Genomic DNA, 26,809 nt, shown 5'->3' with positions numbered 1-26,809 from the left:
TGGCACGATGACTCGGCTGTGGGCCCAAGAACCATCTCCTTCACATCAGGTTGCAGACCTGAAAACCTGAGAGGGTCTCCATGTAGGGGCTTAGCAGGAGGAAGGAGAGGGAAAGATGGCCCCAGGGTCCTTGCAGGTCCACTTTGCTGACCATGGTTTTCCTTAAAGTCACCATCTAGGAGTCAACACCACGCTTCACCTTTGACAACCCACTCAGGGCCCAGAGGTCTCAAATTTGCCCTGGGCAGGTTGCCTTCTGCAGCTTCTGGTGTTTTCAGGTTAGAGCCCGCCAGACCTGACCACAGGGCTCCCTGGGTCACTAGAGGGGAAAGTCTGAGCCCCAGCTACTGTGCTCTTTGAACTCAACCCGAGAGTGGAGGAGCGAGCCCTGGGCCTGGGAGCGTCAGTGCTTTTGCCTCTGCACTGGGGTGGGGACAGGTGGTGGTGGGGTGCGTGAACAGCCACATCCCCCTCTGCAGAGCGATTTGTTGGGACAAAGTGACTGCAGAACACAGTGACCACCAGGAAGAAGGGGATCAGGTGGTGGGGCCCACGGATGCGTTCTAGCACCTGTTCCCTGACTTTGTATTTAAACAGGCTGGGAGCTCGATTTCTGCAAGGCAAATGTTAGCTTAGCAGAGTGGCCACGTCAGATGGGCTGAAATTCTCCCCGCACCCACCTGGTGCTCTGACAGCGTGGCTGCTCCCTTGCCAGCGTCACAGAGAACAAACAGAAGAATCACACTTCTTCCTTCTTCCCAAGCTTCAGGGTCCCACCAGTGACCAGGGTGCCCTCCCGCCCCCACCCCCCCAGGGCCAATGCACAGCAGCAGCTGGGAGCTGCTGGAAGCTGCTGGGAGCTGAGTGGCTGGGCGTTGTGCAATTGGACAGGCACACTTGAAGGAACTAGGGCAAGCCAGAGGGCTGCTGTTCTTCCCTGTCCTTGCCAGGCAGGTGGCAGGTGAGTGGGCCGGGTCAGGTGGACGCTTCTTCACCTGCTAAGCCTCCCACTTCTCAGTGGGAGAACAAGGGTACAAATGGCAACACCTCGTCTTCCCTAAGATCCTCCACAGTAGGGCTCAGATGGTGGCCGGGTGGGCGCCAGGACGGGGTAGGGACAAGAGGCTGAGGCCCAGCAGCCTAGCGTGTCACTCCGTACCTCGTGGGTCGCCTTCATTCAACACAAATGTCCACTCAACAACGGTTATGGAACAGCGCAGAGAGCCCCTGGCTTCCGTCCACGGGGCATCACTGGGCACAGAGGGAACCGCTGCTCACTGGGAGAAGAGTCAGGGGGCCTTGAGGAGGCTTAGGGCAGACAAAAGAGGGGCCTGGGACTGCGCGGCCAGCGCCCGGGAGACGGGGGTGGGGGTAGGGGGAAGGAAAGGACAGGACGGATCGAGTGCCCGCGGAAGGCGACGGCCGAGCCGGGGGAGGGCGGGGTCTGGGCGAGGCGGGGCGGCGCGGCTGGGGGCTGCGGGCGGACAGGAAGACCCCCGAATCGGGAGCCTGGGTGGTCAGTGGAACTCCGACGGGGGCCTGTGGACTGGGGGCCGGTGGCGTCTGTCCCTTCTTGACTTCTGTGCGGAGAGACGGCCCTGCTCCTCGAGAGCTAGACGTGGACGGAAACGAACTTCCCGGGCCGAACTGGAACCTGGAGCCCCGAGTGGCCGTAACAAGGTCACTCCCGGGCAGCCGCGAGGCGCGCACGCGCAGTCCAGCGGGCGGCCGGCGCGTGCGCGGCAGCCTTCCGCCCATCTCCCAGGCTTCGGGAGTCCAACGGCAGAATGGGAGGAACGCGCCTGCGCCAGGGCGCCGCTCGGGTTCTCGGCTCAGCCGTAGCCGTTCTCGGTGGGTGCACCTGCTGGCATCGGTCGTTCGAGACTGATTCTTCCCTAGGGTCTGATTGAAGAATCCCGACTCTTCTCACACCCTAAGAGGAGAAAAGACTGGGAGAAAGAGCAGGCGTAACCCAGGTAACGTCCTAGGGCGGTCCTCACTCGCCCCATCGGGCAGGTGGGCGAGGGGCGGGGCCAAGCGTGGGCGGTCAACGGCCGTACGCAGGCGGGGCGGGGCCAGGGGCGGGACGAAGGGATGGAGCGGTGAAGGACAGGATACCGGCGGGGGCGGGGCCAAGGAGCGTGGCGGGGCGTCGCAAGCGCAGCTGCGAGGGGCGTGGCGGGCGGGCGTGGCGCGTGCTGACGTCGCAGCCGGACACGTCGGCGGCGCGGCGGCCGCGGCGGCCACGGCGACCGGAGCCGGATGTGCCAAGATGGCTGCTGCGGCTGCCTTGTCTATTCTCGTCGCAACCACCGGGCAGTCTTCCGCCGGCGGCTCCTGAGGTGCTGGCGCCTGGGTTCGCGGAGGGACCAGGCGGGAACCGGCGCGAGCCTTGGCCGCGGTGCGGCGCGCAGGTGAGGGCCGGGGTCGGGGCGGAGGGAGGCGGCCGGGCCGGGCCCAGCCCCGAGCGGCCGGCGCGTCCCCGGGGTGCCCCAGGGGTGTCGGGCCGGGGCGCAGGGGGTCGGGCGGGGGCCTGCGGGTCCCGTGAGTCGGGCAAACACCTTTATTGGCCGCCCCGTCGGGCTGACGTGATCCCACCTGTACTGCCTGCCGGGCTCAGCTGTGTTGATACTTGCGTCAGCCGTGGTCGCCTCGGTGTAGGGTTGTGTTGGAATGGCTGAAGGAAAAGCCGGACCTGCAACTTTCTAAAGAGTAGAACCCTTTAGGGAATTTCTGTAGCAGTTTAGCGTCTTCTTTGCTTCGAGGGTTCTAAAGTTGTTCTGTGCGCATTGGTTGAAAGACTCGTACTGAGCCATGCTGGCGATGAGGTGGGTTTACGTGTGAACCAAGGAGCAGCGGTGTTGCTGTCTGTCGGTAATCTCCTGGCAAGGTGACCAGGATGTTGCAACGGAGGTCGAGTACTTGTATTTTATATCAAGGGGTAGAGTAATGTGTAAACCAGCTTGCCCTTTTTGTGATGAAAGTATTTCAGTAGAGCATCTGGACATGACGCAGCCATTTAAAACCCGCTTTTGCTTCTTTACTTAAAAAGTTTTAAATGCCTTGGAGGTTGAATGTGAGTTGCTTGTTAAGGTTTTGTTTTAAATATATATGACGCAGATGTTAACTAGAGAGGTATTTCCCATCCCCAATATGGCAAGAAACAGTCACAGATAGTTGTTCTTAGAGTGATATTTTGCAAGTTTCAGCACAACCAGCCTCCCTGCAGTTTTTTTTTTCCCCTGTGCCCTTTCATAGGGTTCTGGGTGCTGTTATCTTACAAAGATACAGCAAGAGGCAAAAAATCACTTTATTGCTCCTTGTGACTCATTCACTGTTAATAGCTGTTACTACAGTAAGTCTCAAAATTGTACTCAAAGTTTTCTTTAGAGTAGTGTGTAAAACTTAACATGGTTCCTTCTTGCTTCTGTAAACATCTTTCCTGAGTGTCAAGGTGTCCTTTTGGATCTTTGTCCTTTTTAGCAGTGTTTAGACACCCCCTTCTTCTTTTTCTTAAACATCTAAATGTGTTTGATTCTTTACTTAGAAAAGTTGGAGTTTATGATGTTTTTGTGTCAAGTGTCCCATAGTCTGATAGGTACATCACTCTAGCAGCCACCGTAAGGGGGGATTGTAGGCAGAAGAGAGATTTCTTGGCACTCTTGTTGGTTTACATGCTTACACTTGAGGGGGCAGGTCTGGGAGGAGAGGAGTGTGCTTTAAATATCAGTTCAGTAGCCAGGAATTTATATTGAAACAGTTTGTGCTTATTTCACACAGATCCGAGGCAGTTTAATTGAAGAGCTAGGTTTATGAATAATGCATCTTTTGGAAGATCAGCTGGTTCCTTTGAAACAGTCTGCCTTTTTAAAAGTTAGATGACTTGAGGCTACAGAACGACTTACTGAACAGAATAAAATTCTCTATAGTCATGAGATAAATGATACGCAGTTGCATTGTTTTTCTGTTGGGGAATAGAAAAAAGAATCGAAAGAGTAATGTTCATGTCACAAGATTGTTCCAAATGAAATTGGTATATGGCTAAATGCTCTTGTCAGAGGGAGGGAAGGGGACGCTACTTTGTAGGGAAGTGATAGTGTTTGCTTAAAAAACGATTCTTAGCCTAGGAGTTGAAAATAATTTTAAGAAAGTTGCTATAAGGAAAACACTTAAATATAAATGCTTTGTGAAATTTGTAGATTGTGATAAGATTTCCCTATTAAATAGCCGAAGGGAGTAGGGCATCCCAGAATCCACTGTGAATAGAATTTCATAAGATTAAACCCAGAAAGGACTTTAGAAATCATCATTTCAATTCTCTCACTTTATAGATGAAGAAATTGGGCCACAGAAAGAGAAGTGGTGTGTCCAGGCCGTTCAGCTGGACGCCCAGACTTGCTCTCACAGTGACATCTGATGAATAAATCCTCTAGGCCTGTGCTCTGTTTTTTTTTTTTTTTTTTTTTTAAACAGCTGAGAATGGTTGAGGGTCTTCTGCTGAAACCTTACAAAGAAGTCGTCTTGTCCTGTAAGATGTCCTGGGTGCCTCTGTTTCACAGAGAAGAGGAAGAGGCTCTTGCTGATTCTACCCTCAGTCCACATAAAGCTGAGCTGCAAAGGTTCTTTGTTTTAAAATGACAGCTCAGAACCAAAGGAAGTCTCTGATGCTGTTCCTGATGTATTTAATCCCATTAAATCTGAGTGAGTTTCAAAGTGCTTGTCAGTCAGAAAGGGTTCCCTGTTGGCCTAGGGCAAGAGTGTGTGTGGGCAGTAACAGTAACTCATTCGTAGGTTTATAGGACTGGTTTTCAGGTAGGAATAGGGACTTTGATTTATAAATAGCTTTATTTAATGTATGCTCTTACGTTTTCTCTCTTATCTGGATATCAGAAAGATTTCTGAGGACAAAATCATTATATATCTGCAAAAGTGTGTGGATGAAACTCTGGAATCCTTCCATCAGTTCTCCTTCAGTGTTTACTTTTTTCTGTAATGGGCTCGACTCCTGTTCGTGAGGGTGGTGCTGGGCGGAAGGACTGACACATAGAGGGGGGCTTGGTAGAGTCAGTGCTTGGATTTTTGTCTTAAAAGTTCAGGTTAACCATTCAAGGTTATACTTAGTGTGTTTAACTAACAAACAACAACAACAAACGCTGTAAGAGGATTTCTGCCCCTTTGTTTTCCTTAAAGTCTTTGTGGGCACTCTGCCTATTATTGACCATTTTTGAATCAAGTCAGTTGGTCAGTTTTAAAGCTGCTTTAGGATTACTTGGGATTTTCATTCCAGGCATAGTTGTTGCATCTCCAACAGTCAGAGGCAACTTGTTTTGCTAGTGATGTTCAACCAGTCACAAAATGAGATATTTTACTTGGTGGGATAAAAGGCATTTTAGCTGGATATATTTCAGATATTTTGTAGCATATTATTCTGTATTTTATAATACTCTTTAGTTAGTGGGAGGACCAAATTTTAAACTTTTGTTTTCCTTTCGAGATTTAGAATTAACCTGTATGACAAGTATGATATGCAGTCTTAACAGAGGAGTTGGCTCTTACTAGATGTGCTGATAATTTTTAGGAAAATGTGGAGGAACTTCATACCTGGTGACTGGCAGTTAGGTTCTGCTTTGTCCCTGCCAGCTTGGTGAGGGCATCGTGGAGGCAGTGGGCATTCCACGTGGGTACCTAGCTGGGTTATGGAACTGAATTTCAGAGAAGGGCAGCGACTTGTCTGAAGTCCCTCAGCTAGCTTGGGGCACAGCCAGCTTCTGCGTCCTGTCCCTGCAGTGTTCTCGCTCCAGGCCTCCCCCACCCCCAAACTCCCCAGAGCAGGAATGGCTCCTCAAGGACCACAGTCCTCCCGGGAATGGGAAGGAGAGATATATCCCTTGGGACTTAAATGATGCAGAATCATTTTCAGTCTTTTTTTTTCCCCTCCTAGTTTTCCTGATTGCAGCCATGACTTTGAATATATGGATCTTATGCTAATTTTTGTTCTTTGTCTTTTTCAGTTCAAATTAAGGAAACCTATATCCTGCTTCTTTCTGTGAGCAGCGCCTGACTGTGCAGGAGATCAGTCATGCAGCCGCAGCCCCAGGCGGTCCCGTCAGGCGTGGTCGGGCCACCTCCAGCTAGGAACCCTCAGGGCATGTTCTGGTCCAGCAGCCGGTATAGGAGACAGGCAAATAATCACGCCCCGGTGGCCCCGGTCACTTGCCCACTGCAGCCGGTGACAGATCCTTTTGCTTTCAGTAGACAGGCGCTCCAGAATACGTCTTTGGACAGTTCGTCTAAAAGTAGCCCATCAATTTTGCAAGGCCCGGCCCAACCGTCGTTTCTTCAGCATGCTGGTTTGCCTGTGCCCCACACAAATGCCAGGGATAGCTCCCGGGGGCCCTGCGAACCTCTGCCTGGACCTCTGTCACAGCCCCGGGCAGATTCCAGCCCGTTTCCTGGCCTCTTGACGCCCTCAATGCCACCTGGGCCAGACAGGAGCAGGAGTGCCGAGGTCACTCCCAGCTCCAACCCCGAAGTTCAGCCTCTGCTGTGTCCTTCTCAGTACATTCCAGGAGCGGGTCCTGACAGCTCTCACGGGGGCCGTCCGCAGGGGAGTGCGCCTCAGCCCGACAGACCGCTGAGTCTGCCAAGCCTGCACGACGGTGCCGTGGTACCGGCAGCGTCCCCTTTCTCCCTTCAGCTTCATCAGCAGTTGCCAGGGCAGTGGGGGCCCGTGCAGGGAGGCCCACAACCCTCAGGTCAGCATTACTGGTCTGGTGCAGAAGGACCTGTTGAGAACACGATGCCCCATGCCTCCGGTGTTGCCCAGTTTCCCACTCCGTCCAACCCGCATCAAGGTCCTGGCCACGAGCAACAGAGTCCCCTGGTGTCTTTACCAGGACCCTTGGTCAGTGATGGAAGAAATGAGGCAGTCTGTCTGCAAAGTGGAAACCACTCGGCAAACAACTTGGACCCTGAGAACACATCCAGGCAGAACTCCAGAGCTGGGACTACTCGCGCAAGCCACGAGTTCAGGTCGAATCCAGGAGTGAACAAGGAGCAGTTGCCAGACCTTGCTCTTGTCAATCCATTCGCTCAGGGAAATAGCCCAGAAAGCCATTTGCACTACCCCCCGGGGGCTGGGGGCAGCTGGACCCTGCCGGAAGTGGGCTCGGGAGCGCTCTCCATGTTTTTCCAAGGAGGAGAGACAGAGAATGAGGAGAACCTCTCATCTGAAAAAACAGGCTCTGCTGCTCAGTCCGACTCAGATGGTTTGTCCCCCAGCCTGGGACTCGGCCATCCTCCTGCCCATGTGGGAGCCAGAGGAACCTATCAGCTCTTTCTCAAAGGTTCCAACAGCGAGACCACGCAGCAGGGAGAAGACATGCAGTCTTATTTTACCCAGTCTGCAGGCTTCCAGCAGGATAAACCAACCACTCAGAATGCTGCTCTTGACGTGTGGGGTGATGCAGCCAGCGCAGGGACTCACAACACGGGCAGCTCCCAGTATGAGAATGTGGAAAACTTAGAGTTCATGCAGAATCAGGAAGTTCTTCCAAGTGAGCCCCAAAGTCTGGACCCTTCCTGCCCAGGCGATCCGCTCAGATATGGACCCCTTCCCGGGCCAGCTGTCCCCAGACTCAGTGCTATGGGCCACACTGGAGGCGGAGGCCCAAATATCGAGGCCCCAGATGCAATGCCACACCCCGTGCGATCTGATAGCACATCCTCCAGTTACAGCGGCAAGAGCCCCCGGGGCCTTAGCAGTGCAGCCGCGTCCGACGACGCGGGGGGCACCTTCATTCAGCAGGAGGTTGGAAAACCTGAAGATGAGGCTCCGGGGGGTTTTTTTAAGCAAATTGATTCCTCTCCCATCGGAAGCAAGACAGACAAACCCACCACAAGCCAGAACTACTGCAGCGGCCTGTCCCAGCCCTCAACCCCCAGCCCCCCAAAACCTACGGGCATATTTCAGACAAGTGCAAATAGTTCTTTTGAACCCGTGAAAGCCCACCTCGTTGGAGTGAAACCGGTTGAGGCAGATCGCGCCAACGTGGTGGGTGAGGTGAGGGGGACCAGCGCTCACCAGAAGCAGCGCAGACCAGGCGCTGCCCCGCCTGACGCCTCCCCGGGCAACCTGGAGCAGCCACCGGACAACATGGAGACCCTCTCCCTCCCCCAGCTCTGTGCCCTGCCTCTCACCACGCCTGCGGAAGCCAGTCATGGGCTCCTGCACGCCAGGGCGCCGCCCTTGGAAAGTGTGCTTCCAGCACCTGAGAAAAGGCCCTCGACCAGGGCTCAAGGAGCTGGGAAGTGTGAGAGCCCAGCCACGACTCTGTGGGCGCAGAATGAGCTGCCAGATTTTGGAGGCAATGTCCTCCTAGCCCCAGCTGCTCCCGCACTTCACGTGCCTGCGAAACCTCGGCCACCTGAAGTCATCCAGCCTCCAGACGAGGGGTTGTCTGGTCGGCAGTCCCGGCAGCCTGTCCCCATCCCTGTCCCCACCGTGCAGAGCGGGGATGCCATTGGTGCTTCTGAGAATCTCGAGAACCCTCCCCAGATGGGCGAAGAGGAGGCCCTCCAGTCCCAGGCAAGTCCCGGTTATGCCAGTCTTCTGTCCTCGCCGCCCACCGAGTCTTTGCAGAATCAGCCAGTCTTGATCGCCCAGCCTGATCAAAGCTATAGTTTGGCTCAGCCCACGAATTTTCCTGTGTCCTTACCGAATCCTAATGAGAAGAATCATTCCTGGAGAGATTCATTGGTGGGAGACAAGGCCACAGTAGGCAGCCGAGCTGTCGGGGGAGATTCTGGAGAAAACACTGCTTTGTCTGGGGCTCTGGCTGGCTCTCTCTTCTGCCCGCCTCTGCCTCACAATCTTGCCCAGAGTAATTCCCCACAAGTTTCTGGTACCTCTGAAATGGTTTCTAACCTGCCAGCCGATTTGCTGATTCAGCTGTCGTGTCATCCAACTCCAAAGAACTTGCTTCCAGAAAGTCAGAAGACTGAAAATGCAGAGAACGTGCTTCCCGAGTTAGTTAATGGTCCTGGGGGAAGCACCGGCGTGATGTTAGTACCACCTGCAAACGGTGCCTCGGTACCCAGTAGTACTAAGGCAGATCACCCCAGTAACCGGGATGGAACTTCAGGAGCTCTAGACTGCTCTCTAACTAGGACTTTGGAAAATCCTGTGAGAATGTATAGCCCGTCCCGTTCTGATGGCCCAGTTCCTGGTCAGCAGACCATCGCCAGTCTTCCCAGACCACCTGAGCCTGGGCCGCACGCCCCAGACCATTTCTACCAGCAGGTGATGAAAGATGCTCGGGCCCAGCGCAGCCTAGAGGGAGCCCAGCAGGGGCCAGTGCCACCTCCGCCCCTTCCACCGGCTCCCAAAGCAGCACTTTCAGAGCCTCCAGACCCAGGAAGTCCCCTAGCGCAAGGACAGCCCCAGAACTCAACCCATCCTCCTGCAAGTCCGTCTCCGGCTGACGCGGGCCAGCAGCTGCTGCCTCGGCCACCTCGGTCCTCCAGCGCGTCCGTCGTGTCCACCAGTTCGAGCCAGGCAGCCGCGCGGTCAGACCAGCAGTGGCCACAGCAGCCGCCTCCAGACCTGGCATCCTACTACTATTACAGGCACCTGTATGACGGCTTCCAGTCCCCGTACCCGCCGGATCCTGGCCCCGCTCCCCACTACTACCAGGTAGGGTCGAGCTCTCAGGCTGTCAAGTCCTCTGACCAGTGGTTTTTCCTGCCATGTCGTGCTCCTAGGCAGGGTCCTGTTGGTCAGGTCTGAGATGCCCCGTAGCCCCGTTTCTGGCACCCACTGCTTTGTGAGAGGAATGCTCCTGGTCAGAGAGCTCCTCCTGAGCGCGGCCCCCCTCTGGGAAGTCCAGGTTGCGCGTTAGCGTGTTGGGCTGGGTTGGATACCTGCTTAATTTCTGTTGAACACAGCATACCCCAACCTATGTGACAGAAGGGACCTCTGTTTGCTGTCAGACCCGTTGGCTCTCCACAGACCCAGAGTTCTGGGCCACACACTTTGGGAAACGGATGGCCTCGTGAAGCTTCTTTGTGGTTTGGACACCAAAAACCCACCTGAGAACAACAGGACACGTCTAGACTTATCAGCCTCTCCTTTAGAATTAGATCATTTAGGGAAGAAAGTTAGGTTTGGAATGTAATCCAAATGAAACAGCTAAGCCGAGAGGTGGAATTCCATAAACTTCCCCCAGGTGATACCTGGTGATACCGGCAGCAGAGCAAGGGGCCCCTCTGTGCTACACAGAAGATTCTTGCCTCTTCACGGTGATGCAGACTCACAACTGTTTAACCTTGCATTAATGTGAGAAACACGGTCCAGGTGGGCACGGTTGGTTACTGCCTGCTTCTCACCACCTCTAGCCCTCGCCAGCATCGTCCACACCCAGCTGAGGCAGGAGGACTGTGGGCCAGAAGTGTGGCATCCACTGTGTCAGCAGAGGCTGACAGAGCAGGGCTGTCACCAGTGGCACTGGGGGCTGCCCCGGCAATGGGGGCCCGTGCCCACCTCATGGGCTTTGGGACGTTTGTATATGTGTGAGCAGTTACACGCCTAACCCCTGAGGCCTGCGAATCCTAGATCCAGAAGGAACCCCGGGGACTTTTATTTCGCAGAAGGAAGTTATGCGCTGCCAAGAGCTCGGGGAGGGAGCCGTGTACCTGCATTGGGTCTTCTGTGTAGCGGCTACTTCTGCGTCCCAGAGGTTCCACCCAGCACCCTGCGTCACTTTGTGGGAGCCCACTTCTTTTTGCCTTTCTCTGTTTCATTGCATTTTCCATCAGGGTCAAGAATCAGTCCATCTTACGTGATTTCTCATTCTCTGCCAGATGATGGCGAGGGTCAGGCTCTGAGACAGAAGGACTGACTCTGGCTTGTGCCCCCGTCACCTCATCTCTGCTTCTGGGCCCAGCATGTCCACTCCTTAGAGCCATGGGGGTTCATTGATCTGAAATGGGCTGAAAGCTTCATGCAAATAGCATGATCCTCCTTTTGAGGCTGCTTGTAGCTTCAGGACCCATTTTAGTGGAACCCTTGTTCCACTGAGGCACCTGAGACAGTGTCTGAAATAGGGCCCAAGCTTGGGGGTCATGGCACCTACGCACACGACGCCTCAGGAAAGAGAAGCCTCGCAGCCCTGGGAGAGTCACTGCCGCCCGCTCCCCGGGGCCTGCTGGCCTGCGGCCGTGTGCCGAGCGCGGTGGGCCGCAGGAGGGAGAGGCTGCACCTGCCTGTGGCTGCGGCTTTCACTCTAGCTTCTTCTTTCATGTCAGTGAAGGGAGCCCTGCCTCCAGGCTCCTCCTGGAGAGCATCACTGTGGGTGCTCGTGCCAGTTGCTTAACAAGTTGGCTCTTCGTATCTAATGAGACATCCGTCTTTCAACAGGATGTCTATGGCCTGTACGATCCCAGATACAGGCCCTACGACAGCGCTACAGCCGCCTACGCAGACAGCTACCGCTACCCCGAGCCCGAGCGGCCCAGCTCCCGCGCGAGTCACTGCTCCGACCGGCCGGCTGCCAGGTGATCGGTGTTCATGCTGCTGGCTGTGCTAGTAACTTAGTGATTTCAGAAAGACCGTGTTTGTGAGGAATGATACAAGCCTGTTTAATGTGTTTGCATCTTGTCAGCGTGGACAGGTGGTAGGATGCGTTTTTAAACTGAACTACTGCCTGTTCTTTGCACCTTGAACTACCAAGCACATTGCCACACAGTCACAGTCGTGGCTGTGTCGTCAGCTGCACTGGTTGGGCCGGGCCCTGTGCGGGGCCACTGTGAAGCCACCAGTGCCCCCATGCAGGGTTCCTTCCGGGCCAGGCATTGTCCCATCGCTGAGGCACACACACAGCTCTTCGGGCTTGCTAGGCGAACCTTCACGGTCCTTGGACCAAGGCAACTTTCCCACTTGTGGTTACAGAGGTGCCCTGCTTCCCAGGCCAGGCAGGCTGGGCGGAATTCAGAGCTGGCCCGCTGGCCCGCTGGCCCTGACAGCCTGGCTTCTTTCCCCAGAGCCTGTGCCCACAGCAGCACGCCCTGACACCTCGGGAGTGACCTGTCCCATGGGGTGGGGTTTGCTACAAGGTCACGTGGTCCTTAACCTTCATAGAGAAAGTCCGGTCACAGGTGAAGGCTTCATGCACACACTGCCTTTCAAAGCCGTGGGCTCCTTATGCTGGTTCTTTGAGGCCTCAGTAGCCTGTCTGGAGACAGGGCTCTACCTCTGTGAGCCTTCTCCCGTGCAGCTGGCCTCTCCCCACGCAGCTCCACAGGGACGAGCTGACCTGCATGTAGCCTGGTGCTCTGGGTGCTTCATGTGCGAGAGTGCCTGGCGTCCCCAGAAGCAAGGTTGGAGTCCCAGTGGGCAGGTGTTTTCTGGTACCCCTGGGAGGCGCAGGAGAGTGGAGGGAGGAGCCAGGCACATCTGGCCCTTCCTGTTTTCCCTGCCTCTGCCTGCCGCCTGCTGCTTAATGTGGCACTTCATTCAAGAGGCCACGGAGGCTCCGTGCTGCTGGGGGGCACCTGCGTGGAGGCTCGGTCGGATTACCTTGCAGTGGTTCTGTCACCTAATCCGCAGCGTCTCCACGTCTCCCCCACTTCCTTGGGATGGCTCTGGGGAGCAGCCTCCCCTTTCCTGCCCTGCGTGCTTGTGTATGCACAAGAGTGTGTGCCTGGTGGTGTTCTCGCACAGCGGGGAGCATCAGCTTGTCTGTCTACTGCATGGTGTGAGCTCTTGAGGAGGGGACACACCTTGTGTTTCTGTGCGTGTGTCTTTCCTGATAGACACGCAGGGTTGGCCAGGGCAGCCAGGAGGTGGCACGCTCCGGGGTTTGCCCATCAGGTGGTTTTTCCGGAGCCCCCGCTGATGTGTGCAGGCAGGGCAGTCCAGTGTGCTCCCCACAAGGCCCCCAGCCCAGCGGGTATTCGTGGGGCTGAGCAGGGCCGGGTGGTGGCGGGAGCACACTCCTCACGGGCAACACCCCACCCCCAGGAGTGAGCTGGCTGAGTGAAACATTCCTGAAGGGGCATGTTTTCAAAATCAGATCCTGCCTGAGTCTTACTCTTAGAAGACAGAAATGGTGGGAGGGTATAGCTCCAGCGGTAGAGCGCATGCTTAGCATGCACAGGGTCCTGGGTTCAATCCCAGTACTTCCATTAAAAAAAAACCCAGAAAACCTCACATAAACAACAACAAAAAAACCACAAAAATGCTATTAAGTCTTTCCAAGAATCTTACTGCCCCAGAAGTTCTGACACCTGACCTTCCCGCTGAGGTCTGCCTTTCCTGTGGTGAGAGGTAGTGTCCATCTGGGTCTGTGAAGCTGACCTTGATCACTTCCGTGGTGAGTCCCGAGCCAGGCAGCTCTGAGGACACCAGGGGCCCCTTACCTTACCACTCCGCGCGTGGTCTGTGTAGTGGGTGTCAAAGTCGGCCTCAGGTTGGTTTGATAGCTTAGTGCTTTTTGCTTCAGCAGGCATGATGACAAAATCGTGAGGAGCTGTTCCAGCGCCGGCTTTTATAGGACACAGCACTGAGAACGCAGAAGAGAGTCCGTTCTTTTATGTGGAACACCACTTAAATAGTTACTCCCACAGATACATCTCAATTCGCTATGTGTAGGGAATCCCGCAGTCTTATCACCGTTACTGGTTTGGATCTTCTGATTAGAATTTTCTCACAACCAAGGTGCTTTGATCAATGCCTGGTACTCTGGTATAATTCGTATTGACTGATAGCTTGTGGCACTTTAAGAAATAGGTAATTTGTTTTTTAACAGCACCGTGTGTTTTTCAGGCAAGGGTATCCTGAAGGTTACTATCATTCCAAAAGTGGATGGAGCAGTCAGAGTGACTACTATGCAAATTACTACTCCAGCCAGTACGGTTATGGAGGTAAGTGCAGGGCTTTTAATCGGCCAACCACTAGCAAACCTGTGTTTAGACCATTAGTGCAGCCAGGTGCAAAGCAGCAGCCTATGGGATTTCTTAGGGGACTTCCCTTTTTGTTAGTCTTATGATTTTATTCAAGAGCCAAAGTAATTGAAAATGAACTGTATCTGGCCATAATTGTATTTTGTTGCTATTCATTAAAAAGTTGTATCTTAACTATAGAATTAATGCATTTTCGTCACGTTAGTAGTTTTCTTTGATTTTTTATTTCTTTGATAATTTTCAGTAGTCCTAGAGTGGCCTGGCCCATGTGTGGCTGTTTAAATTGATGAAAGTAAGTAAAACGAGGGACCGCCTGTTCTTTGCACCAGCCATATCTGACATGCACGGGGCCACACGTGGCTGGGGTCCCCGTGTTGGATGGTGTGGACATAAGCTGCCCCAGGTGCCACCGGCGTCGGGCAGTGTATGAGAGTGGGTGTGTGTCCCCTGAGCAGCCCTGCTGGTCCCCCTCCCTGGCAGTGACCAGATGCAGGGTCCGGAGTCTGCAGCCCCTCGCTGTCCTGACACATTCACCCTCCACATCCCACAGGCCTCTTCCTCCCCTTTTACGTTTACACTGCTTTACACATAAGTTCTGCACACAGCTGCCCAAAATGGAGTATCTGGTTTGTTTGTAATGCTAACGTGCTTTTTTTAAAGCAGTCTTCCCGTTTTGAGAGTATTTATTTAGACTCTCTGAACCACATTAGAGAGAAAAGATATGAGTAAACTGGATAGTCACAGGATCAACTATTAAAAAGCAGTAACTACAAGTAACAACTTAATAAAAATGTTTTTTCGGGGAGAGTATAGCTCAGACGATAGAGTGCATGCTTAGCATGCACGAGGTCCTGGGTTCAATCCCCAGTACCACCTCCAAATATAAATAAATAAAACTCAGTTACCTCCCCATCATAAAAAAACAAACCAAGAGAAAAAAAAAATAAAGATGTCTTTTAGCAGTTTTTTTTTTCTTTTTAATTATGTATATTGAGAAAAAAACAGCCAGTGGCCATTGGGTATCAGTACAGTCAAGACCCAGAGGGGTACTCTGGGTCTCACAGCTAACATCCCCAGGGTTGTGTTGGTTTTCGGGCGGAAAGTTTGGTTCCTCTAGGAGGCAGAAAGCATTCTTTGGTCCTGGGGTGCCGTGGTTTCTCCAGTGATGGCTGAGGGGTGTCTTGCACATTGTGTTGACCTGTTGATCTCTGGCCTACAGCTCCTGGTCGCTGGGATCGGTACCACTATGGTTCTCAGTTCAGGGACCCCCGCTCCTACGACCGGGGGTATTGGTACAACACTGAACGCGACGCATACAGGAAGGAGAGCTGTGCTTATGGTGACAGGTTAGTGACACACACCTTGACGGTGAGGGTTGGTGGTAAATCAGAGCCGTGCTTGTGCGTCTCTGCCCTGGTGTCTTTGTGATTCACTCAGGAGCTCCAGTTGTGTTGGGTTTCTGGTGGACGGCTGACGTCACAGTCACCGTCTGGAAGAGGAGGATGAACCAGGCGCTCCTGGCGGGTCTTTCTCTGGGCTGCTGGAGGAGGCCTGGCCTCAGAACCAGTGCCGGGGGCCAGTTCACTCCTCTCCTCGGTGCCATGAGCGGCACGCCGGGTCGACTTGCAGCAGTGCCTTGAGGCTTACGGTGGGGCCTGAACTTGGGCTCAGGAGACGGCAGCTCCTCACTCGAGGGGGGCTCCGACCCGTGTTCTTAGGCCCGGGACTCGGGGTGATGTTTGCGCGGTGGGCAGCGGGGCCATGGTGGGGCCCCTGTGTAGTGGGTGCACGGCGGCCCTGGAGCGCCCTCCCAACTTCCCTTCCCCCGCCACTGCCCCACGGCCCCTCCAGGCCCGAGAAGTACGACGACCAGTGGAAGTATGACCCTCGCTTCACCGGGAGCTTCGACGATGACCCTGAACCCCACAGGGAGCCCTATGGCGGAGAGGCGGACCGGCGCAGCATCCACAGCGAGCACTCAGCGCGCAGCCTGCGCAGCCGCAGCGGCAGCTTCAGCTCCCAGTCGCAGCAGGTGGGCGGGCGCGCTGCACCGGCCTCGACCCGGCGGGTCTGCCCGCCTGCCCAGGCCTCACGGCGTCCCTGTTTGCTTTCTGCTCTCGAAGAGTCAGATTTACCGAAGTCACAACATGACGGCTGGTTCCTACGAGGCACCCCCTCCACCAGGCTCCCTCCACGACGACTACGCCTACAGCACCTATGGCGGCAGTCTCCACGGTGCCCTGGGCTTCCCGGAATACAGCTACCCCGCCGATGCCGGCTGGCCCTCCGTGGAGCACGGTGTGTGTGGTTGAGGACCAGCTGGGCCTGTGATGAGACACAGGGACTGGGCTATACCTGGGACGGGTGCTGGTGATGGCCTGGCCTGGTGGCTTCCCTGCAGAGAAGGGCACCTGTCCTGCTGAGTGACAGCTTCCCACGCTGGGCTGGCAGCGTCCCTTGGGCTACATTTTGGTTCACAGGCTTGAGAGCTGCCCAGCCTGTCTGTTGTGTCCATGTCAGTGTGACCGAGGACAGGCTCACGGCCGAGCTCTCAGGCAGGGCCTTGTGGTAGCCCTGTGCTGACTACAGGGGTCAGCGGCTTTTGGAGGAAAGCTCTAACTCCACTCAGAAAAACCCCTGTTCATACACTTATCACACGGGCCACGTCCTCAGCTCCCCTCTGAAGTGTCTGGTCAAATGCTGTTTCTTGGAAAACTGCACAAGCATGTGTGGAGTTCTGCACTATAGCAGCACGAAGCAGAGGTGGGATGGCTGCTTCGCTAGTGTCCTGTCTGTTAAGCACCTCGCTGTCTGTGGGCTGGGGTGCTTTTCCTCTTGGTCACTTTCATTTTGGTTTCTCTTCTGTTTTCTTTTTTTCAAATGGAGGTACTGGGAATTGAACTAAGTACCTCCTGCATGCTCAGCGCGTGCTCTACCAACTGAGCTATCCTCCCACACCCTCTCGGTCACTTCGTTGCTCCTCCGACGCTTGCTCTGAGGTTGAGGGTGCAGCGGGGGCTGTGGGAGGGTGCCCCAGCCCAGGGGGCGGTGCGCTGCGCTGCTTTGTGTAACACATGCATCCTGGCGGTTCTTAAAGGAGCACTGTGATTTAAAGGAGAATAGTTCTCGTGTTTAATGATTTGAATGTTTTTCTGACATATGTTTAAGTTCTATTTTTTAATAGGATATTTAACAGTTACTGATCTCTAGTAGAAAGTCGGGTTGTCGTGATAAACCTGTGATTCCAGCTGCACAGGCATCTTGAGAATTTAAGCTGTTGATCTAGTTCAGAAGCATTAAAATGTAACAAGCCTATTGTTTCCTTTTTACTTTATTTAACGTAGCTCCATCAAGACCAACGTCTCCTGAGAAGTTCTCAGTGCCTCATATCTGTGCCAGGTTTGGTCCTGGGGGTCAGCTCATTAAAGTGATTCCGAATTTGCCTTCGGAAGGACAGCCTGCATTGGTTGAAATTCACAGCATGGAGGTAATTCCACGGGTAGAAATTCCACGTCACAGCCCAGGCTGCCCCCTGCCCTCCACTCTGCTTGGCAATCTTAACATCTTCAATTTGTGAGTCGCTGTCTGAAAAAACAACCTTGGGAAATGTTTATTCTTGTAAATCTTCAATTTGTAGATCTTTCTGGTTGTTTGGTCGTCTCTTTTTCCTCCCAGAAGTTGGCATTTTAAGAATCTGCTTTGGGTACCGTGTTAGACTTGGTTTTACCGTGTGTTCATTTTCTGTGCTTACTTGAATTTCTGATTTTGGAGGGAGGACCCTGTCCATGGTCACTTTCCTGGTGATTTTGGAGAGTGGGTGGAGGTGCGTTATGATCTCCGGGGGCCGGTGTGGGTTGCCCCGTTCTGTGCCCTGGCAGGCCTGTCCTGTGACTTCTTTCCAGGCCCCGCCTCAGAGTTTGGGCAGGGAGAGGGAGGGTTGGTCTCACTGCTTAAAATACAGTTAGAAAATCATTGTTGTAGAGCAGACATGCCTGCGGTCCGTGATGGAGGCCTTTGCCCCCCACGTCGAGGGACAGGCCATCCTCAGGACCGCGTCTGTCACTCCATCTGCAGGCAGAGCCAGCAGAGGCAGGCCGGGTCAGGCAGTGATGTGCCTGCACCCCGTGAGCTGCTCTCTCTCTGTCCCCCGCAGATCTTGCTGCAGCACAGGCCGGAGCAGGAGGAGATGCGGTTGTTCCCAGGACCTCTTGGCAAGTACGTGCCCCACGGAAGCAGTCCGCCACGCATGTCCCGGCAGTGCCGAGCGTGGCCTCGCAGATGCAGTGTTGCTGTTCACTGAGTGTGTGTTCTTTTTTCAGAGATGACACCCATAAAGTGGATGTTATTAATTTTGCGCAGAACAAAGCTACAAAATGTTTGCAGAATGAAAATCTAATTGACAAAGAGTCTGCAAGTCTTCTTTGGAGCTTTATTGTTCTGTTATGCAGACAGAATGGGGTATGTTTCTCTTTGCTTTTAGGGTGGTTCTTTTGTCAGGCTTTATAGTCTTAGGGATCCTCAGTCCCCCCAAGGAGCTGGGCAGGTCTCTGGCCCAGGCTGTGCACGGGGAGCAGTGCTGCCATCCAGGACTCCCCTGGGAAGAAGGGCTTGGCAGTCATTTGGGGAAGTGGGAGCCAAGCAGGGCCTGTGGTCTGGGGTGGAGGGAGGTTTGGGCTCACTGTCCTATGCCTGTCTGGTGGCCCATCTTGGTCCTAGGCAGGTTGGGAGCAGCGCCTTGTGCCCTCGGGGACCAGGACCAGTCCTGTCTGGTCGCTCTTGCAGGAAGTTCTCTTCGTAGTAAAGCCTTTGTTCTCCTGCCTGTCCCTGCTGACCCTGACAGACCGTGGTGGGCACGGACATCGCGGAACTGTTGTTACGAGACCACAGAACCGTGTGGCTTCCTGGGAAGTCACCCAATGAGGCCAACCTGATTGATTTCACTAATGAGGCCGTGGAGCAAGTGGAGGAGGAGGAGTCAGGGGAGGCCCAGCTCTCGTTTCTCACTGACAATCAGGCCGCCACCTCCCTTGAGAAAGAAACGGAGAGGTTCAGGGAGCTGCTGCTATACGGCCGGAAGAAGGTGAGCCAGCTGAGCTCAGCGCGGGGCGGGGCCCGTCCTGCTCCCGGGGGTGCCAGCATCTGGGCTGAGCGCAGTACTGGGGGCCTGGTCCCACAAGGCACATCTGGCACCTGGTGTGTCATCTCTGAAGGCGTGGGTGGCAGTTTCTCCTAAGCGTTGCCAGTGTTGAAGACTCGCAGGTTGGCTTTTAGGCATTTGACGATAAACACGTTGACTGAGCTCAGGCTGTGTGGAGCCCGTCTCAGGGATCAGCACATGTGCGAGGTAGGAAGTTAACGTGCACACGCGCAGCCGGGGTGCCCTCAGCATTGCTGAAGTGAGGGTTCTGGGTGGGAGCCCTGCTGGGAGTGAGCTGGTCGCGCAGAGCAGGGGCTGAGGCCTGTAGGCAGGAGGTCGGTGGAGAGTGCCTCAGAGACTCGGCATTGGCCCATGAGAGTGTGCTCTGGTTGTGCAGAACACAGGGGCCCAGACAGGCACATGGCAGGGGACACCGCATTGGGGCATGTTCCCAGCACACGCCTGCCTCTGGCAGCACGGGTCTGGGGGAGGCCAGAGTTCTTGGTACTTTTATGTTATGATAAAATCAGAAAGTTCATACCTGATACTTAAATGACCTTAACATGGACGTTTTACAAGTGATCAAAGTCGCGTGTTCTGTTAGGTTTGATTACATTTATCTCTATTGCAACATTTTTGCCTCCTGGTCAGAAATTCTTTAAATTATGCCCCAGATTATTTTGGATCCAGGGAGGCTGCTGTAGTGAAGGCCCTGCTTGTGCAGAGAAGACACCCAAGGAGGCCTCATGGGTCCCCTGGACCCGGGGGTCCATGTGCCTGTGGCATTTCTTGCAGTGGGAGGGGCAGCTTGGGGGTGGCGGTTCAGCCACTCCATGTCCCTGTTTCTGATCGGTGTGCTTGTTCCCTGTGCTGATGTTGAAAACAGGGACCTCCTCCAGGAGGGACTTTGTGACGAGGGAAGACGGCCCCACTTGCCTTCTCTTCCACTTTGGGACCAGGAGCGGGTGTGTAGGGGGACCTTTTTCACGTGCAGCTGAGTCCTCTCCTCCCTGAGTGTGCGAGTGACACATGTTCCGTTGCTCCTGTTTGCTCACATCACTGCGTTGTTCCAAGAATCAGAGAACCACTGAAATGTTTTGCAGGATGCTTTAGAGTCTGCGATGAAGAACGGCCTGTGGGGTCACGCCCTGTTACTGGCGAGTAAGATGGACAGCCGGACGCACGCCAGAGTCATGACCAGGTACAGAGCTCGCCGTGTGGACTGTCCCTGGGTGTGTCTGCTGGTCAGTGCGATGCCCTGGCGGCTCCTTGACGCACACAGTCACCTGTGCTCCTGTCAGCAAGAGCCATGGGCATCCCGCCTGCACTGCACCTGGTGCCGCCATGTCCGCGTGCGTGCAGGGCCCTCGTGCTCGGGTTGTGTTGCTGAGGGGTTTAAATTTTCTGTTAAATGCATGGGTTTTTTTTCTATAAAATCTCAGTGAGTTCTGTAGTCTTCATCTTTTCCAGCCTTTTATAAAAGTATTGCGGCGCGTATCCTTTGCTTAGATCAAGTGTCAGGCCAGTCCTAGAGGGGCTGAGTGAGACCAGACTTGTGCTTTGTTTCCTGTTGTTTAAGCTGGGCTGAGTTAGCTCTGTCTCTCTTCGTGTCTGCCCAGGTTCGCCAACAGCCTTCCAATCAATGACCCTCTGCAGACAGTCTACCAGCTGATGTCGGGGCGGATGCCAGCTGCGTCCACGGTCAGTGCGGGGTCCACGTCAGCCCCCCACAGCCCAGCTCTCTGCTCAGAGCCCGCTCCCGGGAGAGGCCACCTCCTTTGATGCGAAACCTGGGTGTCTGTCCTCTTTTGCCTCCTCATTGTGCTCATGGAGCTCAACCACCACAAAATTAAAACGACACTCTTTCCAAGGATAAGGGTTTTTCTGCTCTGTTCTGCCTTCAGTGCTGTGGAGACGAGAAGTGGGGAGACTGGAGGCCACATCTTGCGATGGTTTTATCCAACCTGAACAACAACATGGACGTGGAATCCAGGACAATGGTCACGATGGGTGACACCCTAGGTGGGTCGGGCGTGGGCGTGGACGGCTGACGTGGGCGGGCAGCTGTCGAGCTGCTAAGGCCACGAGCCTTTCCCTCCGGAGTCTCCCTGGTGTCTCCTGTCAGCCCTCCGGCTGCCGGGAGAACCCCCATGACTGAGGCTGGGCCTGTCTTATGTCTCTTCAGCTTCCAAAGGCCTCTTAGATGCGGCGCACTTCTGCTACCTCATGGCCCAGGTTGGATTTGGGGTTTATACCAAGAAAACCACAAAACTTGTCTTAATTGGATCAAACCACAGGTGAGAAATCGAGTAAATGTAGCGTCATCCGTTTCCTCTAGAGAGGAAGCGGCCCCTCCTCTGGCGAGCCCGGACACACACGTGCGGGGCCGCCGGTGGCGCCCTTGCATCTTCGACATGCAGTTACACATTCCAGGTGACCTGCTCCAAGATTAACTCATTTCCTCAACAGTTTGCCGTTTTCAAGGTTTGCAACCAACGAAGCTATTCAGAGGACAGAGGCCTATGAGTACGCTCAGTCCCTCGGGGCGCAGACCTCCTCCCTGCCTAGTTTCCAGGTGGGTGGGAACTGCGCGGGCTCCGGCTCTGACGGTCGGGCTGACAGGGCTTCAGTTGTTCCGGGTTTTTGGTGGTTCAGGGATTTTAAATTTTCCCATAAAATAATGAAGTGTTTTTGGAAACTTTGAGATGATTGCTCGAGAACTGAACCCTGTTGAATTGAGGGGTTTGTGTTTTGGTTTTTATGTTTCTTATGTTTATTTTTGGGGGGAGATAATTAAGTTTCTTTATGTATTTTTTGATTAATTAATTTTTCAGTGGAGGTACTGGGGATTGAACCCAGGACCTTGTGTATGTTAAGCATACACTCTACTACTGAGCTATATCCACCCCTTGTTTTGGTTTTTTATACTTTAAATATTAAAAACCTTTAGTATTCAATGTCAAGTAGTTTCCTGGCAGCTTTGGCAGTAACACGGGGACTGCACTGCCTGACCCCGAACTGTGTGTCGGAAACGCTGACTCCGCAGACCAGGCGCCACAGAGAAGGGTTCCAAGCAGGTGGCGGTCATCGCGGGGCACATGCCGCATTGTGGTCTCTGTAGTCAGAGCTCTGGCAGCTCTGTTAAGGGTGTTGAAGAGAAGTGAGTTTCTTAGCAGCTTAGTTGTTCACTCTGATGTAAACCAGCTCAGGAATCGGGATCAGTTCTGCTGCGGGCAGGTTTGGGGGCACGCAGGAGAGATTAGAAATGTCCAAAGCAACATCCTCCTGCAGGGCGACCCCAGGATGATGCTGGGAGGCGGTAGCGGGGGAGGCCGGGCACGCCAGCTCCATCTGTCTGTTTCAGGTGTTTAAGTTCATCTACTCCTGCCGCCTGGCTGAGATGGGGCTTGCCACGCAGGCCTTCCACTACTGCGAAGTGATCGCCAGGAGCATCCTGCTGCAGCCGCACAGACACTCCCCGGTGCTGCTCAGACAGCTGGTACAGGTGCGCCTTCCACAGCGTCGTCCCCACCATGCCGGCACGCGGGGTCTCTTGATCATCCAGGTGCTCGTGACCAGTGGGTGCTCTAGACTGACTCTTGGCTGAATTGAGACACTCACTTTTCTTGGGCAGGGGATGGTGTCTTCCACCTCAACATGGGAGTCTCGTGCAGGTGCAGAACTTAGCAGCGAGCTTTGGAGTAAGAAGGACCCTCTCCTCCAGGAAGTTCGTATCTTGAGGCATCTTAAGTCTCGCAGTTAACAGTGTAGCTTCCGGAGTCCGGCCTCCTGGGTCTGGTTCTGGCTGCGGGACTGCTGGCCCCAGGTTCCGCTCTGTAAACCAGAGACAGTGTGACCAGCCCCTGGGCTTTGTGAGCCGAAAGTGTGATGGAGCAAGACAGTGCCTCGCCAGCCCCGAAGTGGCCGCAGCCTGTGTTCCTTTCCCCCAGGAGCTTCATTTTTGAAAGCGTGCTTGTGTGATGCCTAAAATTTTCACTGTGGATATTTTTAGACGTACAAAGATAGAATAACAAGTGAACCCTTGTTTTCGTCCCCCAGCTTCAGCAGTTAACATGAGGCCAAACTTGTTTCATCTATTCCCACCCCTGGCCCCCACAGTCCCCCTCCATCCCCCCTTCCCTCACCCCGCAGACCAGAGTGCAAGGAGAGTGGGGTGGAGGCAGGGCGGTGCTGCGGGCCCCGTGCCGGCGCCAGTGGCTGGTTGCCCTGATGTGCGTGCTCAGCCTCGGTGTAAATGTTTAAGGACCAGTCACAGAAGCACAATGGAGAAGGGCTTACATAGCGCATTAAAACACGTGCTCCAGACCGTAACGGGTTCCGCCAGCATGATTTTGCTTGCCATCCCCCGTGGTAATGGCCTTTGTTTCCAGGTTGCCTCCCAGTTACGCCTCTTTGATCCTCAGCTGAGGGAGAAGCCGGAGGAGGAGTTCTTTGTGGAGCCTGCCTGGCTGGCCGAGCTGCGGCGGGTGGAGAAGCAGGTCCAGGTGTGGTTTGCTTCCAGTCAGAGGGCTTGACACTGAGGGTGTGGGGCAGATGGCACAGTTCTGGAGGCACGCATTTGTCAGAGCCCTAGTTCCCGGGCCAGGCTGGCGCTCCCTGGAGCCCAGCAGACTGAGCGGGTCGGGGGTCAGCGTCCAGTGACGCATTTCTCCTTAGGAGGGCACCGTGGTGTGGAGTCAGGACGGAACCTTCCCCCTGCGCTGTCCCAGCACCCCCAGCTCTGAGGCAGGGCAGTGTGACGGCCTGGCCCTCACTCAGCTGGCGGGCTTGGGCACCGACAACCCACTGCTGGTGCCGCCCGGGCCCAGCGCCGAGCACCTCAGCCAGGACGTGTGGCTGCTGCCCTCAGGTGAGCCAGCATGCCTTTCTCTGCTTTATTCCTTGGTGAGCCTGCTGCTCTCCCAGCTTAAAGGTCTGGGTGAGTGGGCAGGTGGCCTCTTTGGCTGGGAGGTGGAGGAGGTGGGGAGAGGACTCAGGGAGCATGGAGAGCCAGCTCTGGGCCAGGAGGCTGCTCACCGGCTGTGCTGGGGTCGCACTGTGGCTTTGAGCCCATGCCCTATGTCCCGCTGAATGATGTCCGCCCCTGGCCCTGAAAGGTGCATGTTCCACCTTTGCCCAGCCAGACCAGTGATGTCCCAGCAACTTCAGCCTTTGTGCTTTGATGATTGATTTCCTGTTCCTTAACGAAGGAAACGTGTCCTGCTGGGCATGTGCGAGAGGCTGTTTAGTAGCTGCCAGATGGCTTTTCAGGTGACCAGAGTGAGCTCAGCACCTTAAACCTTCTTGTCCATGTCTCCATGCAGCTCCGTCGATGCTCCCTGACAGCCAATCGGCCATCCCCGCCAGGGTGCCGATGTTCCCAGTGCCACAACCCATGGGCCCAGTCGAGCCGGGCCCTGGCTATGGACCCCCCGGGCCTGCACTTGGCTTTCCAGAGTCCCCAGGGCCTGATCCAGCTGCTCTGTACCCGGGGCCTGGCCTGACGCCTGGTGCACCACCTCTCCAAGAGAGTGACCACCTGCTCCCGGACCCCAGGAGCCAGGTCCCAGGTGGGTCTGCCAAGGCGCTGTCCTGGGGGAAGAGCTGAATTGTGTTTAAGTCCAAGGAGGTGACTGGGGAGAGATTTGGAGCAAATTCTTTTACTTAGTGTGTACCCAATACTCCAGAAGTCCTAGGCTGACTGGGTTGATCCAAGGTTGGTGACCTGGTTTTCTTTAGGACATGAAGTGGGAGTGGGTGGCCAGGGTGGGCAGGCCGGCATCGAGGTGCCTGGCCTGCGGCCCCTGTGAACCTTACGGGAAGCTGTGCCCTCCTCGTGGGAGGCAGATCCATCACCAACCTGCACCTGACTGTCTTCCTGACAGCCCGGCTTTAACAAAGAAACCGTCTCCACGAGTCCGGGAACATTTTCCGTCTTGGTTTCTGCAAACAGGGTTGGGGAGGCATGGCCGGGAGGAGCTGTGTGTCCCCCGTCGGCGCCTCACTTCCCGGCTCTGTGCTTGGCCCCGCCAGGTCACGCCGTTCCTTTCCCTTGACAGGAGCGATGCCGCAAGATGGTCCCTGTAGAAGCTCACTTCTGGAGTCAAGAGAAGAGGATTTTGGTGGAAAATTTGCTCATATGGTACTTCCCCACTTTTTTAAAAACTGTTTTCCATAAACACCACTGAAGAGGTACTCAGACTCTGTTCTTAAGTTGTAAGTAGGGAGATGATACTTAAAATTATGGAATTATTTTTTCCATTGTTTCTTAAAGAGAAAGCTTGAGTCCTTAGACCATGAAGACATGGTGAAAACATCCATAGGGAAAAAGGTGGTTTAATGCTGTAGAAATAAGGGGCTTTAAGGAAGGAGTGCTTGTCTATAATGAAACCACTCTGTCAATTTTAACTTTTCTAAAATGGAGAACTTCCCCCAACTTTTGCGTTTCTTTCTACCATAGAATCCCTAAAATTTTCAGTGGCTTTTTGAAATGGAGATTGACTTGATCAGATATGTTTGCTATAAATGGCACATCTGTGCTGTGATCCCAGTGGGGGTGTGGGGGCGACAACCGCGTTCTGGAAGCTTCTTTACAGACACCAGCTCTTTATGGGCCCGTCGGTGGGGGTGGCTGCAGCTCACACTCTCCTTGTGTGCTCTCCCACTAAAGTGTTCTGTCCCCGGGAAAGCAAGGGTGGCAGGTAACTGTGCTAAAAACAGCATCTTAACCCAGGGTAAGTATTTTCAGAGAAGTGTGTCTTTGGAGGTACACCTACCCCGTTCTGCCCAGTCCCGTCCTCCATGCACATAGGTACCCATGTGTTCCCACCCAGCAGTCCCATTCAGCTCCAGAATCCACACTTGAATATTGTACAGCTCTATGAAAAGTCTCTCCCCAGTGCCCCCTCACTCCCCTCTGCTCATCGTGGTCAGGAGCCTCTTGGCAGCACTGTGAGGGCTCCCAGAAGTGCCCCAGGTGAGCCTGCCCCCGTCTTTCCTTGGGACAGGGCCCTTCGAGGACACCGCTCAACTCCGAGGCGCCTCCAGCCTGGGAGGGTGCCGGCTCAAGGTCCCTGCCACCGTCTCCGTCCCTGACATCGGCGCCCGAGATGAAGAGACCTGAACAGGTGGCCAAAAAAGAGACCAAGGAGCCTAAGAAGGTGATGGGCAGCCCACCTCCAGCTGGCAGGGCCGGGGCTGGGCAGGGGGCTCAGCCACTGGAAGCGAGGACGGAGCGTTTGTTTCTTTTTCGTTTAAGCCAGACATTTTCTCAAAGTGCAGTAAGCATGTGGGAAAGCGTGTGGCCCTTTCTGTGAGTCTGTGTCCACGTATGACCAACCACCCCCGGATCGGAGTTCCTGGGGGCCCCACGAGTCCAGGACTGTGGGCGTCCACCCCTGCAGGGTGGCCTCCGTTCTGGTCTCTGGCTCCACCGCTTAGTTTTGGCTGCTTCCCAGCTTCGTGCAGAGGAGGTTCACCCTTGTCATCATGGCGTAGTGCCGTCTGTGCCACAGTTTTATGCACCCTTTCTCCTAACACTGGATGTTTGGGGCTTTTTCAGGTTAGAGTTTCTGAAATAAAGCCACATGAGCGTTCTTATCTTTTGGTGGCAGAGGCACTTGTTTCTCTCGAGTGTGCCCCGAGGTCACAAACAGCTGTGTGTCCAGGTTGGAGTGAGCTGCCAGCCAGTCCCCTGGGCATTGTCCCAGGGGC

At 54.7% G+C, this 26,809-nt stretch overlaps 1 protein-coding gene across 5 annotated transcripts in view; it reads left to right on the top strand.

Moving 5' to 3' along the window:
* Nucleotides 1-822: 822 nt before the first annotated feature.
* The window catches only part of SEC16A (SEC16 homolog A, endoplasmic reticulum export factor), a 33,345-nt gene continuing 7,358 nt past the window's right edge, over nucleotides 823-26,809 (top strand). For 3 of the 5 annotated variants that reach the window (XM_074362548.1, XM_074362547.1, XM_074362544.1), the window contains exons 1-22: nucleotides 2,276-2,414; nucleotides 6,012-9,694; nucleotides 11,417-11,553; nucleotides 13,823-13,920; nucleotides 15,179-15,305; nucleotides 15,811-15,991; nucleotides 16,083-16,257; nucleotides 17,304-17,446; nucleotides 18,113-18,174; nucleotides 18,279-18,417; nucleotides 18,800-19,039; nucleotides 20,200-20,297; nucleotides 20,716-20,797; nucleotides 21,001-21,118; nucleotides 21,282-21,393; nucleotides 21,566-21,671; nucleotides 22,461-22,601; nucleotides 23,488-23,601; nucleotides 23,774-23,966; nucleotides 24,421-24,666; nucleotides 25,156-25,238; nucleotides 26,104-26,256. In XM_074362548.1, coding sequence (XP_074218649.1) covers nucleotides 6,080-9,694; nucleotides 11,417-11,553; nucleotides 13,823-13,920; nucleotides 15,179-15,305; nucleotides 15,811-15,991; nucleotides 16,083-16,257; nucleotides 17,304-17,446; nucleotides 18,113-18,174; nucleotides 18,279-18,417; nucleotides 18,800-19,039; nucleotides 20,200-20,297; nucleotides 20,716-20,797; nucleotides 21,001-21,118; nucleotides 21,282-21,393; nucleotides 21,566-21,671; nucleotides 22,461-22,601; nucleotides 23,488-23,601; nucleotides 23,774-23,966; nucleotides 24,421-24,666; nucleotides 25,156-25,238; nucleotides 26,104-26,256 — 6,363 coding nt within the window. In that variant the 5' untranslated portion in view covers nucleotides 2,276-2,414; nucleotides 6,012-6,079. Of the gene's footprint in view, nucleotides 962-1,899; nucleotides 1,977-2,275; nucleotides 2,415-4,473; nucleotides 4,702-6,011; nucleotides 9,695-11,416; nucleotides 11,554-13,822; nucleotides 13,921-15,178; nucleotides 15,306-15,810; nucleotides 15,992-16,082; nucleotides 16,258-17,303; nucleotides 17,447-18,112; nucleotides 18,175-18,278; nucleotides 18,418-18,799; nucleotides 19,040-20,199; nucleotides 20,298-20,715; nucleotides 20,798-21,000; nucleotides 21,119-21,281; nucleotides 21,394-21,565; nucleotides 21,672-22,460; nucleotides 22,602-23,487; nucleotides 23,602-23,773; nucleotides 23,967-24,420; nucleotides 24,667-25,155; nucleotides 25,239-26,103; nucleotides 26,257-26,809 lie in introns of those variants that run through there. The other 2 variants (XM_074362545.1, XM_074362546.1) reach the window with 2 other exon arrangements.

The sequence above is a fragment of the Camelus bactrianus genome, chromosome 4, assembly GCF_048773025.1.
Source record: "Camelus bactrianus isolate YW-2024 breed Bactrian camel chromosome 4, ASM4877302v1, whole genome shotgun sequence".
Taxonomy (NCBI): Eukaryota; Metazoa; Chordata; class Mammalia; order Artiodactyla; family Camelidae; genus Camelus; species Camelus bactrianus.
The sequence above is the reverse complement of the archived record's forward strand: the minus strand, read 5'-3'. Positions and strand labels throughout refer to the sequence as shown.